The 20,506-nt window shown below is 30.7% G+C and overlaps 2 protein-coding genes across 6 annotated transcripts in view; both read right to left on the minus strand.

The window, feature by feature from the left end:
- Positions 1 to 3,760: 3,760 nt before the first annotated feature.
- Positions 3,761 to 5,229, minus strand: LOC129951484 (dynein regulatory complex protein 8-like). Of its 2 annotated transcripts, none has more exons than XM_056063651.1 (5): positions 4,863 to 5,229; positions 4,554 to 4,791; positions 4,166 to 4,292; positions 4,028 to 4,111; positions 3,761 to 3,964 (listed from the first exon to the last, which is right to left on the minus strand). In XM_056063651.1, the coding sequence occupies exons 1-5, from the start codon at positions 4,879 to 4,881 to the stop codon at positions 3,896 to 3,898; spliced, it is 537 nt and encodes a 178-aa protein (XP_055919626.1). In that variant the 5' UTR covers positions 4,882 to 5,229; the 3' UTR covers positions 3,761 to 3,895. The 2 variants fall into 2 exon arrangements, with proteins under 2 accessions (XP_055919626.1, XP_055919627.1); XM_056063652.1 differs by having other exon boundaries at positions 3,761 to 3,825; positions 4,863 to 5,018.
- Positions 5,230 to 11,036: 5,807 nt separating this feature from the next.
- LOC129948833 (KN motif and ankyrin repeat domain-containing protein 1) overlaps positions 11,037 to 20,506 on the minus strand; it is a 55,928-nt gene continuing 46,458 nt past the window's right edge. For all 4 annotated transcript variants that reach the window (XM_056059915.1, XM_056059917.1, XM_056059916.1 and 1 more), the window contains 5 exons: positions 19,002 to 19,505; positions 18,708 to 18,942; positions 12,853 to 13,065; positions 12,586 to 12,786; positions 11,037 to 12,355 (listed from right to left, as the gene is read on the minus strand). In XM_056059915.1, coding sequence (XP_055915890.1) covers positions 12,191 to 12,355; positions 12,586 to 12,786; positions 12,853 to 13,065; positions 18,708 to 18,942; positions 19,002 to 19,505 — 1,318 coding nt within the window. In that variant the 3' untranslated portion in view covers positions 11,037 to 12,190. The remainder of the gene's footprint in view (positions 12,356 to 12,585; positions 12,787 to 12,852; positions 13,066 to 18,707; positions 18,943 to 19,001; positions 19,506 to 20,506) is intronic.

Here is a 20,506-nt window from a genome sequence, read left to right on the forward strand (position 1 = left end):
ATTTTTACCAAATTTGCGTACTATTTTTTGTAGATTTTTTTTTTATAGAAAAAAACGGACTGTTGGATTCTTATATACAAATTACTGAATATCGAAAACAATATTTTCTGTGAAATAAAATAAGTTTCAAGCCAATATTTTTAAGTTTTGAAAAGCTATTTGAGTCGAAAGTAAATTTTTATGAAGTTTTAGTATTGTTTTTTTTTTTTTAAGTTTTATTTTTTGTAAAAAAACTGTCAATTCGATTTTTTTCAAAATTTTATCGAATATTGAAAATAATATTTCTTATAAGATTTGAGTCGAAAATCAATTTTTACCAACTTTTTTTTAGGTTTTTATTTTTTGTAAAAACACTGTCAATACGATTTTTCTCAAATTTTTTTAAAATGTTGAAAACAATATTCCTTATAAGATAAAATAAGTTTGAATCCTAAATTTTAAGTTTTTGAAAAGATATTTGAATCGATATTCAATTTTTACCAACTTTGAGTAATGTTTTTTTAGATTTTTATTTTTTATAAAAAAAAACTGTCAATTAGATTTTTCTCAAAATTTTGTCAGATATCAAAAACAGTATTATTCGTTGCACAAAATTGTTTTGGAGATGAAATCATATTTCAGTGGTAAAATTTTGGAGGTGAAAATTTTTTTTTTTTCAGTTTTATTGATTTATAAAAAAACCGTTATATTGATTTTTTTTCAAAAAATATACTTGTTTGGTATCACGTTACAATATATTATATAAAATTTAATTCAAGTCTCTAGCGTTTTTGGTTCGTAAGATATTTATTGTTAACCAAAATTTGCACCTTTTTTTCAAACTGCTATGGTAAAAAAACCACCCACGCAATTGTCTTCAGAGCCCTTTCTGCATCTTTCTGGCTTATTATCTGTATAACAAAATTTATTTGAAATCGATATCTCTTCTGGTTCTTGAGCTATGGACGACGAAAAAAACGTCGCGAACGTACGGACGTACGAACGTACGTACACACGCACGCACAGACATCTTTCTAAAAATCTTTTATTTCGACTCTAGGGACCTTGAAACGTCGAGAAATGTCAAAATTTTCAATTTGACAAATCGGAACCATTACAATAGCTTCCTATGGGAAGTTAAAAATAATTTTCGCGGGTACTGCCTCTTGCGAGGAATTAACAAATCCTTCAAGAGTAATTCTTGTCATGAAAAAGTGCTTTCTCAAACTAGCCGTTTGGATCCGGCCTTAAATTGTAGGTCCCTTCCATTCCTGAAAACAGTACTCGCACACAGGAATGGTTGAGAGTTGTAAGTCACTAGGCCCTGGTTCACAACGGACTGTTGCGCCACCCCATTTGATTTGATACATTTCAAACTGGCTTTGGAAATTAAGATTATAGAAATGTAGTTAGTTAAACAAATGCCGTATGCAGATGAACAAAGATACTGACAACATTGCTGTAATGAAACCCTGACACTCAAGTTATCCATTTAGTAAGCCCTTAATAAATTAAAAATATTTCGTTGTAAGCACAAGACATGTAAAAGTGATACCTACTCCATCACGGAAAACCACTTTAAACTAAGGACAAGACATTGCATGAAGACATTTTGTTAAGTCATCATATAGACAACTGTTAATACTGTCATATTACTGCAATAAGAACTTCAAATAGTCCCTTGAATCCGGATTTGCCTTTCAAATATGTAATATACTTCTTAACTTAGTTGGTGACCCCATAAATTGAATACTATTTGCAATGATAATTAAAGCAGCTGTAAACTGTCTACTAAATTATAAACTTCACAATATGAATGAAGTGTCAAAGAGATGATATAGGTCTGAGGTAAATTTTTTTAGCTTGGATTCAAAAACTCGATCGTTTGGTATAGACAACGAAAATGGTGTTAAACTGATTACAAACCCTGAAAAAGAAAATTCAAGTCTGGGTTCCACGAAATTGGAATTGGAATTTTATTTTTCCTATAAAATAAAATCCCTTCCTCTCTAACACCCATAACAATAATTCTTGTTTCTTCTCTGGGGTGGAATCGGCTAATTGACTATCATTTTCATTCCGTCTGTGTAAGATGATTTAACTTATTTCAATTCGATTGAACAATTTCAGATTCAAATTGTCAAAATTCGTTGTTGCCTTGGTGAAATTTTAAATTGATTCTTATAAAAATCTAAATAATAGTATCAAATTGGCTGATTTTGAATAAAATTCTTACTTTTCTCGCTATTTTCAAATGTCATAAGCTTTGTCGGCCACAGGAATGTATTTTTTTTAAGAAAAAAAGTGAACTAAGAAAATTTTCCAGTCGTTTGTGTAAGCGTCTGGTAGCTCTTTTCGGAGTAAACATGACTGAGTTCAAAAATGCAACTTATTGCACAAGTCATGCCTAAAAAATGCATGCAATGCATTTATGAACAGAAAAACTTTTGCAAGAATGCGGCAGTTATACAATATCAAAAGCCAGTTCATAAATGTCTTCAAATTACTCAGCTATGAAAAAGTATGATAGAAATAATTAAGTTGAGTTACGTGAGTTTTGGTTTTTTAGTGTTTTAAAAAAATTCTTTTAAAATGTCCAATAAAAATGTTTTATTAGGACTTATTTAAAATGTTTTGAATGGAACAAATACATTCATCTATTCATTTCTATGAAGATAAATATTATATTTCATCTTATTAATAACAAATCATTTAATTTTTTGCCAAAAATTTAATAAATATTCAATTATTTTACCTACTCATCTTGCTCTGACATTTTCCTGCAGACAGGCAACAGAATAAAATGACTGCAGGTTTGACCGCATTTCAACTGTCAGACTATTTTTTTGAACAGAGTTACCGACTGCAGTAATGCAGTGTTTTTACATTTATGAACAGCCATCCAAATCGGTTGGGCTGCAACTAATCGAACAAAAGACATAATGGGGTACTTTGAACGCGTTTTTCTCAGAACTGTCTTTTTGAATCTGATACCCACGATTTCTCGGGTTCTGCCTAACCGATTTACTTGAAATTTTAAGAGAGTCTTCTTTAGGGACTTGTCTACGTCAGGAACTACGGCCATCCCCAAATTTTCATTTTTACTATTTTTAACAAATCTAAGAATGTTAAAAAAGTGGTAAATTTTTTTTCCTTAAGGCAGTCGCCATTTTGTAAAAAAAATTTTGTAACTTTTCCGTAGTTCTAGACATTGCAACATTATTGTAGATTAATAATCTTTTTTAGTTTTTGATTTCAGATTTCTAGAAGAGTTAAAATCGTGGGTATGGTCACGCAGCAAATTTTTGAGACGCACCACTACATCAGCTGATAACTAACGGAATTTTGATTTTTTTTTACTTTTTTATTTTGTTTGTATGCTTCTAATGTGAAAAAATAATGTATACAAAAATTGATGGTAAAATTGTTGCTTGCTCTTTTTTACAGCACTTCAAAAATTACCTAAAATTCATGTTTCTAGACCCGAGTACCCCCTTAATGAACTTACTACATATTTGTTTGAAATTGACTATCACATTTTTTTGTGACAACTTTTTAGGTATCAATTTGAATATCAGATTACGTAGATCAAATTGGATCGTTTTGATAGTCATTTATCAAAAATCACTTTAGCCGATTCCACCCCTGACTTCAAACAATATCAAAACACATTCCATACTTTTAATTTATTATTTCAAATTCGGTTTTAAAAAGGACATAATAAGTTAAATTATATTTTTTTTACTTTTCTTATCAATTTTATACTGAATAAAAAACACAATTCCACTATTTGAATCACCATTTATTAACTTATTTTTGTATTTAAAAATTAGTTTATAAATAAACCTATAAAAAAAGAAGAGCAAAGCATTTATTTTATTTATTTATTAGAATTGATAACGATAAATAATAAATTTTAAAATTTCTTGCTTTGAAGTGCCTTTGCATTTGCAGCAAGTTCAAAAATTGATTCTTTTGGTTCATACTTATAAAATACATGCTTTTGTTAATAGATAAATAGAATATAAATAAGATCAAAAATATTTACCATCAACTGATTCAAATAGTATTCATAAGATATATTTCCAGTTTGAGGGTCGATAGCAACAGCCATCATTTCATCGAGTTCTTCCTAAAAGAATAAATTTTAAATTATTCTCGTTTTAATGTCTTTATTTTAACAAACCTGGGTAAATGGTTCACCCTCTTCCATCATAATCTTACTCATAAACTCTTTGGTCAAGAAGCCATTACCATCAGGGTCTAAGACTTGAAAAGCTTCTAGAAGTTTCTCTGGCGACACAGGTTCCATTCTTAAAGCAATTGTATATGCATATTATATTATGTACATGAGTGCTTAGGATAGGAAGTAAAGCCTTGTTCAAACGAAATGCTTATACAAATTAATGGTGATTTTTCAAAAATTGCATACAATTTTATTCAATAAATTTGGTGAAAGACTAGCGTTAGCTGGATTTGAAATACTTATAATTTCACTTCGCTTCAAAGTATTAACTACTTTTACTTGCTCCAGTTATTATTATTTAACTATTATATTAAAAGGTGCTACATACTTTCTCTCGGTCAAAAGTTGACAAACATGCGACAAAAAACGAGATAAATGTATTGTTCCTCTGGTGTCTTCAAATTCAGTCGCTGATATAATTTCGTTTATTTCCTGTTCCGTTGGTGTACAACCTAAAAATCTGAGAATGGTTCCAACTTCACGTACGTCTATAGTTTTGTTTCCAATATGATCGAACATGGAAAATGCTTCAGCAATTCTTTTTTCGAGATCATTTGTAACAACAACTAGAAATGTAAACGAGTATACGAGTAAAATGTTAAACAACATAAATAATTCTTCATAATAAAAATATTACCAGGAGTGTCAAAGTCCATTTCAAACGAAACACAATTTTGAATTGATTGTAAATCGATCAAACAAATTTGATTTTTGTAACTACGACTGTATATTTTTGTTGACTCTGTTTGTTATTGTTTTCATAATAAAGTCGTTGTTCACATTTGAATATTTTAAACCAGTGTTTTTCAACGAAGATTCTTACAAGGAATTCCAAAAGGTTGAGAAAATACTGCAGTGAAACAAATCAATAAAGTTAAAAAAGGTTTATTAAGAAAAATGATAATTAAAGGAAATATTCATTTGTGTCAAATAAACAAAAAATAAAAATAACCTATGAGATATAATCCATCTTAAACATTTGTATCAAATTAACAAAAAGTTATTCTTAATTTTTGTTTTTCAGAAATCAATTTCTCTAATCGTGGATCCGTTTTTGCTATATTGAGAGTTAAATCGTTTTCCAAATTTAAGCGATTTATTTTCTTACTTTTAATTTGGGCCTTGATGCAAATGTCAACTAGCACAGGTACTAGGTTGCAAATGGAATAAAACACTTCAAAGCCTCAAATATTAATCCAGGATATTCTAATTTCCTTTTTAACCAAAAGGTATCCAAATTGAATTGCATCCTTCCATCGGCAGATAAATCCAGCAGACTTTCCTTGAGCTTGATTGCCAATTTTGTCTCATTTACAGCTGCATTTAAAAACGGATAAAAGATCCACCTTGGCCCTATATTCTTCGATATCTCTTCCATTGAGAAGTAATGACACATTTCTTCTTTCAACTTTTCTAAAACCATTTTCATACCAGGAATAAATTCCTTAATATTTATCTCACATCCGACTTCTTCAACAAAAGATTGTGTCGATGAAAATGAATCTAAGTGGTTTTAATAAGAGACGATGACCAAAATTCAATTTTGTGTGTAAAGTCATTTATTTTTGTCTTTAGGAGTGATGACATTTTCATCCCGCCCTTAAAGACTTTTATTCAAGATATACAAGCAAAAAAGTTCGTGATGTCAAATTTTAAATGTATGAAAGAAAAGCTCTTAAGACTGTTGCCATATTGTTTTAATTACTTAAGTACGGAAAAGCAATGGATTGGGGGGTCGCGAAATATTTCTTCGTGCTAAAGGGTCCGTTTCATGTAAAAGCTTGAAAAACACTGCTTTAAACAATCTAATTTGTTTTCAGACAGAACTATGTCGCTCTTACCCCTAGGTTCTTAAAAATAATGAATAACTGGGACAAGTATTCAAAGATTTTAAAGAACAAAACACTCTAAGCCGTCCTAGAGCTCAGACTAGCATGGTACGCAATAAGCTGGAATCTCTACATTTCTTCACAACAGTAATATACGATTTAAATATTGTATTTCAAATATTTTTTTTATACGAATGTACGAGTATGTACTATGTATGTATGTATTTATTTGATATTTACAGCGCTATAACATTTAAAAAAGTGTTCTATTAATTCAAATATTTTACATTATTTACATTATTTTACTTTATTATTTACAAGAAGTGATTGAGAATAAGTAAATAAATAAATTGGGTGGCGCAACAGTCCGTTTGAGAACTAGGGCCTAGTGAATGACAACTCTCAACCCTTCCTGTGTGCGAGTGCTGTTGTCACGGATGGAAGGGACCTACAGTTTTAAGCCGAATCCGAACGACAAATTCGAGAAAGCACTTTTCATGACAAGAATTACTCTTGGAGAATTTGTCAATAGGCATAGGCAGGTTATAAACCCAAGACCTCTCGCATGACAGTCCAACGCACTAACCATCATGCCACGGGTACTACGATTGAAAATAAGTAGTAATTGAAATATTCAATTAATTGAAAATGTTTTCTGATATACAGTCCGTCACAAAAGTCTACGTATAGTGATAAAAAGTGTTAAATTACCGCTTTTAGTAAAATTCATTAATTGTATTAATTGAAAAGGGAGCATTTATTATTTAAAAACAATTAACAAAATTAGTCATTTTATTAGACAAAATTAAAGAAAAAACGAAAAAAGTTAAAAAAACGATACACGAAAGTACACATATGATCAAAATTAAATTAAATAAAAATTAAATAACGTCAGGGGTTATTGAAGACCAAGCATTCGCAAGAGCCCTCCGTTCCAGTTCATTCCAGATGTGCTGTATGATATTGAGATTTGGAGACTGCGGTGGTGGATGAAGCTGTTTTGGGACCCTAAATACCAGCTCTATAATCTTTGCCGTATGTTTGTGGTTGTTGTCTTGGCGCAGGATCCAGCTGCTTCCGAGCCCTACTGCTTCCGCAGAGACGTGCAAATTATTACGCAAAATGTCCAAATATTGAAAGCGATCCATATCAATTAAAAACTAGCCTCCCTACACCAGAGGCTGCTACGGCCCCCCGAAAAATTAAATTTTTTATTTCAATTTAAGTTTCACTCCTTTTTTCCATTTTTAACAATATTATTCAAATATCACACACGAAATAAACAAGATTATGAAAGATAACTAATCAGCAATGGTGATAAAATCAAATTTAATTTAATTAAAAAATTGTTTAAATGTACAGCACAATTTTAACCGTTTTCTGATCTCTTTGGAATATTATGAAAAAAAAATACCGTTAATGTCTTAATTCATATCTTTTAAATAATATTCCATTATTTAGTCAAACAAATATATTTGAATTTTGGCTAAAACCATTGATATACCATTTTTCATAGCTATATGTTGACTTTTGTGATTGACTGTAAGTATTTACCTATTTATTGCTCGCACGGTGTTTAATCATTATAAGGGTATTCATATCCCCTTGAGTGCGAGCACAATATACAAAAAAAACACATAGGAACTACATGTATGGCAAGTTTTGCATTCGTACTAAAAATTCGGAACTCGAGATTTCAATTAAACATCTTATTACGATGGTAGAGAAGTCGAAAAAAGTGGGTCCTGCGATTCCGTTTGGTCTGTTTTTTCTGTCTGTCCGCGCTCCTACAGCCTAAACCATTGGTCGATTTCAGCAGATTCGCGGTAGGCTTTTTTCATTTTTTTTAAGATCCCCCCATACAATTTTGTTGGTCAAAAAAAGATATTTCGAATTTTCTCAAAAACAAACCGATAGATTTCTTTAAATTTTCTCTAAAATTTTATTTTTTAACTTGGCTTATTTTAATAAGAAAAACATATTTTTGTATTGCTCAGGAAAGGTACCGCTCATAGACCTGTTATTTTGTTTGTTTTATTTTCTCAGCAACTTATAAACCGATTTCAATATTTTTTTTGAATAACAATATTTTATTATCAAAAGTACAATTTTTTAAATTTTGGATTTTTAAAAAAATATTGAATTTTTTTTTTCAAAATTCTATATCTCAAAAACGGGTCAACACTTTTTTACAAAATTCAAATGTATGACGTATATTTATAATCACTAAACAACTGCATACCAAAAATAATTTTAGACTTTAGAATTAAAAAATGTATATGTACAAAATTTATTTAATAAAAAACGCTGTAAAGATTTTTAAAACAAAAATTTGAAAATCAAGGGTTTTTTGATTTATAAAATGGCATTTAAATTTTTGAAGAGAAACTTATTTTTCAGGTGAAATTTTGAACATTAAAATATTTTTTTTTAAATTATTTTAACTGTACATGAGCCCGAAAGAGCGCATTATTTTGACAAAATTGTAATAACTAGGGCAACCAAAAATATGTTCGAACATATTTTTTGTTAGCATCACTACTAACACGAGACTGTGAGAGAAATGCGTTTCATTGCAATCTTCTTCTTTTAAACGTTATCTGTTAGGCGTTAGGGCATATTTTTGCATATTTCACTGAAAATGCATATTTTTGCATTTTTGCTTTTCTTTTTTTTGTAAAGGCAAGCAATAAGAACAAATCATTAATAGGAACGAAGAATGAAACGCACCAATCTTCGAGTGATTCAAAACATAAGGAGTTTGAAAGAGATTTGTGTGGTGCTTTTGTGGGTAAGATATATGTCTTTGTTCAAAATGTGCAATGAAATTATTCGGTCTTTTTTGGAAAAATATACCGAGTACAAAATTCCTTTAGAAACAGCTCTTTGCTAATCGTATGGATTTTTGTTTTTTTTGGCATCATGCTATGGGTTTTCTAATAACATCAATTTCAAAAATTAAATCACGTGGCTTATCGCTTTATTCTAGCACACAAATTATAAGTGATACGGTGAAGACAATCTACAGCTTTAACAGCAAGGTTGGGAAATCAGTGAAGAATAGAACAATTAATGGAAAGAAATGCTGGCTTCGAAAAACTAAAAATAATTGCAATGGCTTTGTTAGGAGAGAAATCCATAGCAGTTGAGGAATATACAATTGCTCGGATCACTTGTGTTACGTTGATCAAATAGACAAAGCTAGATTTTCAAAAATTTTAGTGCAATGTTAATTATTTACTGCAACAAAAATTTGCAATCATTTTTCTTACTGATCGCTGACACTAAAAAAAGAATTTGTTGAGAATTAAAATAAAGCTATTCAAAGGAAAAAGCTGTGAACGAACTAGTTGAATGAATACACAAATAATTGTTTTCATTAAGTATTATTACAAGTATTTTTTCATTTCCGGGATGAAATGTCCTAGGATAAGTTGTGTCTTGGGATGAATCGCGCCGTTTTTTTGACAAATCAAGTGGCGTTTATATCTTTGAAGGCAAACTTTTTAAACAGACTCTTTGCATGAAGGAGCAAGTTCGTGCGATCCAGTCTTGCATTTTATTTTTTCGTCAGTTGTTTCAACGGTATGCTCGACTCGTCGCGCCTATGTGTATTTTTATGATTTGAATAATTTAATTCCGCAAATAAAAATATCTTATAACCACATTTAATGAGAACATTATTGAATGATTCTTATAACAAAACCTCCTATTGCATTGCATGTTACTATTATCGGAAATATCCTGGGAGATTTAATTGTATTAAGACTCACGAATAAAGATAGTGCTCTTAAATTTTTTTAAAATTTAAAGTTAAGCATTTTAATTAATAGGTCCGTACAAGCGTATTTGTTATGTTTATTTTCATCAACTGTGACTTTTTAGAAATATTTGGATGCTCGTTTTTTAATAAAAGGCAATTAGCAATGTGCTAACAATAGGATCTTTAAAATTGTGCGCCTGTGTCTAGGAACTCGTTTGATCGAAATTATCGTTGCTACATCTTAAACATGAAGACTGATTTTTTCTAAAACCTTTTTGAAAGTATACGAAATGTGTGGTCAGTAAAATGTCTTTCTCTAGGCGGACAAATGTTTATTACATTTTATTTATTATTTTATATTTTTTATATTTTTATTATTAATATGGGCTTTAAAATTTCATATAATTAAAATCAATAGCAGTTTGTAAATTGCAATGGTAAATTCATTTATTTTCACCCATTCTGACTTCAAACTCAGATTAAAGAAGACAAAAATCAACCACAATACAATTCACAAATAATAAGGCTTATCAATTCTTTATTTTTATGTTATGATTTCAGACAAAATCAGCTGCTCAGAATACAATTTTCTTTGGTTTAAAGTTAGGAAAACAAATTTTTTGCTGAGCGAGTTGTATCGGAGTTGTTTAAATCTGATATCCACAAACTGAACTCCGGTGTGGCCCAGGGCGAGGGTTACTTTCTTTTTTTTTATAAATGGTCTCTTGCCTGAAACTTCTAACCCACTAAATTGTTTCGCTGATGACAGTACCCTTAGCTTTTAATATTCGTTTTTAGATTTTCATCTTTGATCTTCGGATGTGGACTATTAAGGGCAGTGTATAATAAGCTCATTAAATTCTGATCTTAACAGCATTTTCCAATTGGGAATCAAGAACGATCACATATCGTCAAAAATGCTGCTAAGTAAGTTACGGGAAACAGTGCTCAGCTCACTCCAATTTTCTTCCTTTATTTTTTACATCGACAAAAAATCTTTTAAGTGTTATACGTATTTTAAACACCTAGTTTGTTTTTAAAGTAGTTATTAATACATTTATGTTTTTATTAATCTGAAACTCGAATAGAATTTTAGTATTTGGCCAGATAACCAAAATTGTATGTTCTTTAAGAAAACCTAATAATAATACCTTTTTTAACAAAAAAATATAGTATAAATAAATGTAAAAACAAGTCGTCAGAGCAAGGCAAGATAAAGTTTAACCAAACAAAAGTTTTTATTAATGTATTTATTAATTAAATAATTTTAGTTACATCTCAGTTAATAAAACTTTTCTACAAGAACATTTCATTATCATTTAAATCTATATAAATGTTTAAGTATACTTTCCATAGATAACTATGTTCTAATTTTTTAATAATTTATGTAATGACAGGTTTTACTTTTTACAATTATATTAGTTAATCGAATCTACATTTAATTTAACAACTAATTTGATCATATTTTGTATTATGTTAAAGTTTGTTTTTATTGATTCCTCTACCTTCGCTTACAACGAATCTTCTATTAATTTGATAAATAATTTATTTTCAACGCTGTGTTACATTAAATTGAATTTTTATTCTTCTTGATGTTAAGTTTTAATCAGATATAAATATTTTTTTACTTTTGTGTAAATATTGTAGAATATTAGTAATTCAACATCAATTCAATGTTGATAGATTGACAAAGGCACAGATAAAATTTTGTATTATAATGAAATGGAGAAGGTTTCAGATTTGTTTAAAATATTATCGAGTGAGGTTTAAAAAAAAAAACACTCTTGCAAGAATTCTTAATATTCGTTGAATGTTAGTTGTGATAATTATTTTACATTAATTAACTCGTTTTAAACAACAATTGCTACATTATACTAAATTTTCCAAAAGGGATTGGCTTGAAAATTGCATTTTTTGTAAAAATATATACATACATTGTTGTATATGTATTACTTGAATATTTTTTTTCTTTTCACAAATCAAGCATAATGGGAAAGTTACTTTAACGCTTTACCGCTGATATGTTGTGGAATGTGTTCTTTAAGATTTACATAAATCGAATTTTTGCCGTAGACAAAATAATAAAACTAATACACATGTATGTATATGTATGCTCCAATTTGAAAATTCTGTGTGTTTCTTTTTATAATTCGTGTCAAAATAGATAGTTCGAAAAATGGAACATAGTGCGAATTTAACGGTAATTTTATTTGAATCTACTTAATTAATGTTAGTTCTATAATAGATCTCGGCTGGTATAATTTTTTTACTGTTCACTTCGGATAATTTAATTTTTCGGCAGACAAAAATGCTATTTCCTTTCTAGTCTCAAATGACTTATTTTATCCTAATTTAATTTATTTCAAAGTGTTGTTACTGTGAAGGATGGCGTTTATGGTGACGAGGTGACAGTGATGAAGTTCGTTGCTCAGGCTTGCTTGGCATTTTACTGCGCAGCATTTGTTCGTGAACATAAAGAAGGAGACCAATATCTCTATGGCCTGCCTGCCATGCGATTTTAAAGGCAGTACTTCCATCCTGAAAATAAATACACAACCAATTATGATTATTAGAATATTACGATGATAAAATTGTAAGCAATATTTTTTAGACACACATTCTTTTTTTAAATTTAAACTGGTCAGGAAAATGAATATATAGAAGGCATTCTTTTCGATTAAAAATCTTAAGCATTTTATCTTTTAATTGAAAACTTCTCACACTCACTTCTTAAATAATAAAAATTAAAATGGCAAAAACCCACTTACCACATCTTGAATTAATGAATCACAATCTGATTGCGATAACAAATGTTTGACAATATCCACTCTTCCGTGTTCTGCAGCACACATTAGAGCCGTACTACCATCCTCATCTTGAATGTTGATATCAGCGCCAGCGCCTAACAACATTTCAACCATATCCAGGTTTCCATGGGAAACAGCAAGCATTAGGGCAGTTTGACAGTGCTATAAAATAATTATAAAAAATTAGTCAAAAATTAGCACAATAATTAATTTTCTTAATCTGAGAACCTTTTTTGCGCGTATATTTACATCAGCCATCTGGAACAATCGTTGAACGACTGTCCGATGTGCTGAGTTTTGTAATTTAGCCAGTGAGACAAGCATAACACATGTGTATCCTGCGTTATTCATTTGGTTTACATTACAAACCTTAGAATCCAACAATATGGATACAACATCAAAATTACCATGCGAGACTGCGTAATGCATTGCTGTATTACCCTGTAAAAGAATAAATTTGAACATTTGAGCTTAAGAACAAAATTGATAGTAGGAAAATTTATAAATTCAGAAAAAATGTTTACTTAAATCGCAATTTAATCAACAATACCAGATTCTTAAGTCGGGCATAATTCGATAGTTTAAATCCCTTTTGAAACCTAAGAAACTACAATCGAAGCACGTAATATCTTAAACCCCCAAATATTTCAAAGCTCAAGTATACTTTTTATCAACAAGATCGGCTGGGAAAGATAGAATTTGTATGATTGTACAGAGACACGGAGATGATCAACTTTACGTAGAAGACTTAGCGGTTAACCCTCAGTAGCGTGTCTAAGTCACCTACGCAGGGCCGGATTTAGGGGAGGGCAATCGGGGCCTCCACAGACGGGGGTCCCTATAATAAAGACTTCGGACAGTTTTTGTTTCAAATTCCAACTAATAAACACTACTAAACATCTTTTCCTCTAATATGTATTTATTTATTTGCTCTTTTACCTTTACCTACAGCCTACAGTACTTTGTAGATACCCGATTATTTATTTATATTAATCTTAAATAACAGAAATCATTGATCTATGTTTGTTCACTCCAATCAGGCAATCAGTGAAATATCAAATGGCCCTGATAAGAAGCACTTCCAATTCACTACCCATCTTGAGGGAGTGCCCCAATCGGTTAATGGCTGAGTGGGGTGGTACTTGCCCGCAACCTCGTAGGTTGGGTATTCGATTCTGTGTGTCGACAATTTTATTTTATACATTAATTGGTGTTCTTCAATTCTTTTAAAAATCTATTGACTAATTGTTTAATTGTCCATCGGCTGTTCAATTCTTTGATTTCGTGAAGAATTTGTACAGGTTTTTCACAGCCAGTACAGAGCTGCACCGAATTCTGATTGAGAAATTATCGGAGAAGAAAAGGGATCAGTTTTTAGTCTTGAAAAAGCTCAGCGACACTAGTTGGTCTTGTCGAGCTAAAGCTACGAAAGCCTTAGTCAACTGCTAATCGAAGAAGCTCTAACCAGCATATCTTCCAATAAAAAGCAAAAAGACATCGTGAGAAATGAAGCAACAGAAGATGAGTGGTCATACAAGGAAAAATACAAAGTATCCGCCTTCATCCCAGTGATTGGCCAGCTATCAATTTCTCTTACTGAAAGATTGCATGCCTATGAAGCTGTACGTTCGAGATTTGGATTCCTGAATCACATCGAGAAGATGGAACAGAGGCATTGGTACAAGTGTATCTGGATGATTTAGAGCCTAGTCTTGGATGAGTTGGTTCAATCAGTGTCTTTGATTGACTCATACAAAAACGAAAAGGACTATGGAACAGATCAATCGCCAAAACTAGTTTACTAGGAAATTCTCGAAAATAAAAATTTCAGAGCTACATTCCCAAAACTCGACATTGCTTTGAGAATGTATTTTGTTTTGATGGTAACAAATTGCACTGGGTATAGTGCTCATTTTCAAAAATGAAAATTATAAAAAATAGACTTCGAACTACGATGGGACAAAACAGTCTATCGAAGCTTTCTCTCCTTTCATTTCAACGAAATTATCAACGATGTTTCGGCGAAAAAAGCTCGAAAGATTCCGTCCGCTAACCATAAAATTTAATTTCAGTTAATTCTTTTTTCCGCTTGTGTTTATATGTGTTTGTTCAATACTAAAGGAATCTACTTGGTTTCACAATAAATTATTAATTAAAAAACTCGAGTGAAACAAATGGTTTACTTTAATTTGAAAATAATTCGTGGCGAAGAGGCCTCCGCTCCTTTATTGCCCCCAGGCCTTTGGACCTCTAAATCCGGCCCTGCTTAAAGCAATCCACAAAAATTAACAATTGTAGCGAGAAAAATGTTTGATTCTTGAGCTTAAGGATGAAGGTGCATTTAAGTACAGATTTTTTTAAAACCTAATTAAATAAAAATAAGTTAATGTGAACAAATAAGTTCAAATAACTTCAATTCTCGAGATACTATAGCTTCTATATTATTGTTTTTGAAACATTAATATTCTTGAAATTCATGTCCAAATCTCAGTTTTTGAGCACCCAAAGCAAATTTACTTCAAGATCTACAATGATGGTCCAGTATAAAGAACGATATAATGTCCAGAGTCATTAATTTTTTATATCGAAAATTCTTTATATCGAAACATTTTGGTGGTGATATATTTTTTGAAACTGCAATGTCTTGGCCTTTAAAATGTTAACATTAATAGGAACATGACTCTCACGTTGGGCAATAAACCATTTGTACAATGGGGATATTGGATATTCACCCTTCTTTAATGATCGTCGACGAAAAGGTCCACTATTTGTATTTCTCAGATTTTTGAGAACCTTGCTCTCATTTTTCTTGATAGTACATTATGCTAGACTTTGGAATTTCAAACTTCTTCCAAATATCCGAAAGCAATACTCCTCTTTTATACTCGTCAATGATTTTAATTTTTGCTTCCATTGTAAGACTTTTGAGCGACGACATCTTGCAGAACTTTCTTATTCAGCATCAGACATGAAACTGAGAAACCATGTTAATTATTTCAGACCCAAAAAACGTAAAACAACAAAAATGGGAATAAAAGTCCATTACAGTTGTGTGCATAGAGCAACTGTTTACATACACGAAGACGAATACGTAGGACGTAACTAAAAAACACTTGTGTAATGGGAAATTGCATATGTATCTTAATATACATGATAGTAGAAATCAAGATATTTACAGTAATTTTGTTTAATATCAGAAATTCGTTATTTTGATCGTTATATAGAATACCTAATGGGCTTGAAAATGTGTTCGTAATATCGATCATTCGTTATACTGGACAACCACTGTATTTAATTTGTTTAAATTTTAAAAGTTTCTTTTATTTAATATAAAATCAGTTTCGAAAGGGAAAAACAATTTAAGAGGGTCTTACACTATATCAAATTAGCGATCTCTTTTTTAAGGTTTCTTCTTAAGAACCTAAATATTTGCCCTTTCTCTCAAAAAATGTCCTATACAAATAATTGAAAGCATTACTAAAGTTTTTCGAAATTATAAATTGTGTGAAAACAAAGATTTTTGTTGTTTTTGACACCAAACCGCATTTTTGTGAATATCGTTAAACTACTTTCATCTTTAGATGAAATCATTATTATACAACTTATATAAGCTTTATGTTTCTTATATCAGGGTCATTACCGCCCCCCCACCCCGGATCCAACATTGGTCCAAGTCTTCCTAAATCATTTTGTCTATATGATGACAGTTATTTACAATTCGGATTTACTATGATTGGGAATCAACTACAGTGTGTTATTTGTTCTGAAACTTTATCAAGAGAAAGTTATTACGCCACCTCAATACAAAGCATCCAAGTGAAAAAAATAAACCCATGGAATTTTTGAAAGAAAATGCAAAGCTCTTCAACTTTAAAAAACTGCGATAGTACAGATGTCCAAGGTAAATGAGAAAGCATTGCCAGATAGCTATCGAATAGATCTTCGTGTGGCTAAGGAAAACCTCATACTATTGCTGAGAAATTTGATTCTTCCAGCGGTTTTAGATATTGCGGAGATTATATTTGGCAAAGAAGAGGTCGAAAAATTCAAAACTACACCCCTGACAATACAACTCAACGCAGGATAAGTGATATGGCGGCTGATGTGTGTGATCAGTCATAAATAAAATAAAAGAAAGTAGTTTTGTGTCCTTGCAATTTGACGAGTCTACGGATATTGAGGATTTGTACGTAGCTTCTGTGCAATTCGAATCCAATGAAAAATTAATAGAAGAAATATTGTTTTGAAGAGCGCTTCCCACAAATACTACAGGCCAGTGCTTCCATAATATGTTTATTGAAGCTATGAAAAATATCGTGTGACTGTTTCGAAAAATGTGTGAAGATATGGAAGCACTCCACCAAAATTTACTTGACCATACTGAGGTCAAATGGTTGTCGAGAGGCAAAGTACTAGCCAGAGTGTTGGAACTTCACGCTGAACTTTTGATATAGTTGCAGCTACCCAAGTCAGAATACTCTAAATTTATTTATGACCCGGAATTCTTTTTGAAATTGGCTTTTCCTTCTGACTTATTTGAGCATTTAAATATCAAAAACAAAAGTCTATAAGGGCTAGATGAAAATGTCATCACTCCTAAGGACAAAATCTATGGCCTTAGAAACAAAATTGAATTTTGGTCATCGTCTCTTAATCAAAACCACTTGTATACTTCTCAATGGAAGAGATATAAAAGTATATTGGGCAAAGGTGGATCTTTAATCCGTTTTTAAATGCAGCTGCAATTGAGGCAAATTAGGCAATCAAGATCAAGGAAAGTCTGCTGGATCTGTCTCCCGATGGAATGCTGCAATTGGAATTCAAGTCTGTCAATTTAGATACCTTTTGGTTAAAAAGAAAATTAGAATACCCTGAATTAACATTAGAGGTTTTGACGTGTTTGATTCCATTTGCAACCTCGTAATAATATATTAAAAGTAAGGAAAGAAATCTCTTAAATTTGGAAAACGATTTAATTCTCAATGTAACAAAAACAGATCCACGATGGGAGAAATTGATTTCTGAAAAACAAGCGCAACCCTCGCATTAGGAATAGTTTTATTTGTTATTTAAAAACGTTTCAGATGGATTATATCTCAGAGGTTATTTATATTTTTTGTTTATATGTAATTAAATTATGTAATATGTAATTTATTTATTATTTTCCTTAATAAATCTTTTAAAACTTTATTGTTTTTTAACTACAGTATTTTCTCAACATTTTGGAATTCCTCTTAAGAAAGGTTGAAAAACTAAACTTTAACCCATACGTGAACGTCATTTCAACATTTGATGTTTTTTAGGCTCATTTGATTCTTATTTTTGTACACCAAATTTACTACATATTTCAGGTTTCAGCATCTCAACATAATTTGTTGTGAATAATAATATTGTGCTTAAAAAAACATATTTGCTTCCTCGAAAAAGCAATATCTTTTTGTTGTATCTTTATGTTCTTACTTGTACACCTTTAAATAAGTCTCCACAAAAATGCAAGAGCGGGAATTTTGGTTAAATTAAACTACTATTTCTGAACTATTACTACTTAGCGTTTTTTTTCGTAGAAAACAACCCAGAATCATGTGCCTTCTCAGGAAAACTTAAAAACATGGCTTAAAATTTTGAAAATTCAAAACTCTTAAGCAAAACTCGGAAGGAAATTTGGTTTCGAAGTGAGATTATACAAAATTAATCATGTGTTTCAAACTTTCTAGAAATGGATTCAGTTTCTCTTGCATTGCAATCTTGATCAAGAACTTTTGCAACCAAACTGGTCAAACATTAAAAAATGTTTTATTTTGAAAACGAATTTGCAGTTTATCTTTTTAAATAATCCGCATGGTCAAATGGCTGGATTGGTTTATGAATGTACATACAATTCGTCTATTAAACCGTAAGAATTGTTGGCATGATATGACCTGCTTTAGTGTATTAAAAAACACTTGTTTTCGTGGTTTTTGATTCTAATATTTTGATTTCTGTCAATTTTGGATTGGTAATTTAAAAATGTCAATTCTAAAAAAATTTATATTTAAGTAAAAATAGTTTTTAAGTTTTTTACTTAAAAATAAGTAGCTACTCACATTAGTATCCATTAAATTCACAACATACTTAAGCAAAGCTATTGAAAACTCTTCAAAACAATCTAGATAATCTTCAACAATCAATGGATTTGCCATATCAGTACTCGAAATGTGGAACCATTCCGTCTGAACAACTGCTGTAGCGCTTTTATGATCACTGGTCTTCGAGGCGAACTTTTGAAGTGAATCATTTATAACTTTAAGAGCAGCTTGCATTTCTTTTGAAGGGAAAATCCTAAAATAAATGTGTAAGCAACAATTTTAAATTACTTTAAGATATAAAATAAAGCTCACTTTTCCCTGGGAGCAGTTTCTTGTGATACAATTTGGTTCATTATCATCGTTTGCACTTCACGTTGATTTCTTTGACTAGTAGCTGGTTGAGGTTCAATTCTTGTATGGATATTTTCACTCATCAAACCCTCAGCAGGACATTCCTCAATTCCCTTAGCTATTTCTCCCTCTGCATCTTTCTTTTCTTCATCTTCATTTACAGCAAATTTCTCGACAACAGTCTGCACAGTAGATGAAGTCGAAGTGGACGGAGCTGGTGAATTTTCTCTCGACCATGATATCCTCACTCGGGTTTCTTCTTTTACAATAAGATCATCTTTGATATCACCAATGCCATCCTCATGGCACATTTCTCGAATTTTCTCATTTTCGCTAGAAATATTTTCAAGGATGCGTTTTTGTTTCATTTCGTTGCTTTCATTTCTCGCAATTGCACTTAATGGAGTTGCAAGTAAGCTTTTTGACTCCAGGCTGATAAGGTGAGATGAATTTTCATCAAAGATACTAAAAATAATAAATAAATTAAAATTATGTGTTACATAAAGTTTTTCTTTAAGTTCCCATACAACAAAAAAAACCTTCAAACTTCAAACTATTCTTTTTTAATGAAATAATTCAAGCAGTAAATTGTAATTATTAAAACGACGTTTGTAACTAAAATTGCAAGCAATTTAAATAAACATGGCGAAGCAGGATTCTTAAAGTGAAGCTACAAAAGTTGAAACAAAAAGAAAAACATTCCTAGATATTTTGAACCGGTCTTGCGCACTAAATTTTATTTAATATGCTCGCAATAAAATACATAATTTTGGATTATGCGTAGTGATAAAGTTTCCTATTTCAAGAGAGAGTAATTCAGTATAGAAATTAAGATTACTTAAGGGTTCGTTCAACGGTATATCTTTTGACTTTTATCCCCGGTCACACTATTTTTACTCTTAACATAAGATTTGCTCTAAATAACTTTTTTTTTTTACTTCACATACATATGTAAGAAGTTATTGCAACGTATTCTAGATGTCAAATTAAAACATTTAAAATTTCTCGATATTTCAAGGTTCTATTAAGGTACATTTTGACCAAGGCAACTAGTTAGTTTTCAAGTGCCATGAATTTCAAATTCAGACCTTTACTTCACAAACCTCTACTTTAAGTTCACAATACATAAATTACCAACAAAATTATTGTCTGAAAAACACAAATAAGGTAATCTACAAGTCCATCACGATTTGTATTTTGTATTGATAAGAAATGTTACTTATTTCTTTTACAAATTGACCGAACCCTTTATAGAAAGCATTAAGTGAAGTTGTGTAATAAAGTTTAGCTTTCACTTGAATAAAAAACATTATCAATTGTCATTTTGACAGAAGTAGACTTGACTTAATAGTTCGGGAAAGTTTTCTTGAGCAACTTTCCAGTCAACTTTCCATTAAAGTTGCCTTAATTGAAAGGTCATTTTTTCAGATAATAGAAACTTCCCTAACTTTTAAGTCCCTTACGTG

The sequence above is a fragment of the Eupeodes corollae genome, chromosome 3, assembly GCF_945859685.1.
Source record: "Eupeodes corollae chromosome 3, idEupCoro1.1, whole genome shotgun sequence".
Classification (NCBI taxonomy): Eukaryota; Metazoa; Arthropoda; class Insecta; order Diptera; family Syrphidae; genus Eupeodes; species Eupeodes corollae.

Excerpts from the sequence above, each read along its gene's own strand:
- LOC129951484 (XM_056063651.1), bottom strand. Across the intron at positions 4,112-4,165 it reads AGGGTGAACCATTTACCCAG|GAAGAACTCGATGAAATGAT; the intron begins GTTTGTTAAAAT and ends TTATTCTTTTAG. Across the intron at positions 3,965-4,027 it reads ACTATTTGAATCAGTTGATG|TATGAACCAAAAGAATCAAT; the intron begins GTAAATATTTTT and ends GTATTTTATAAG.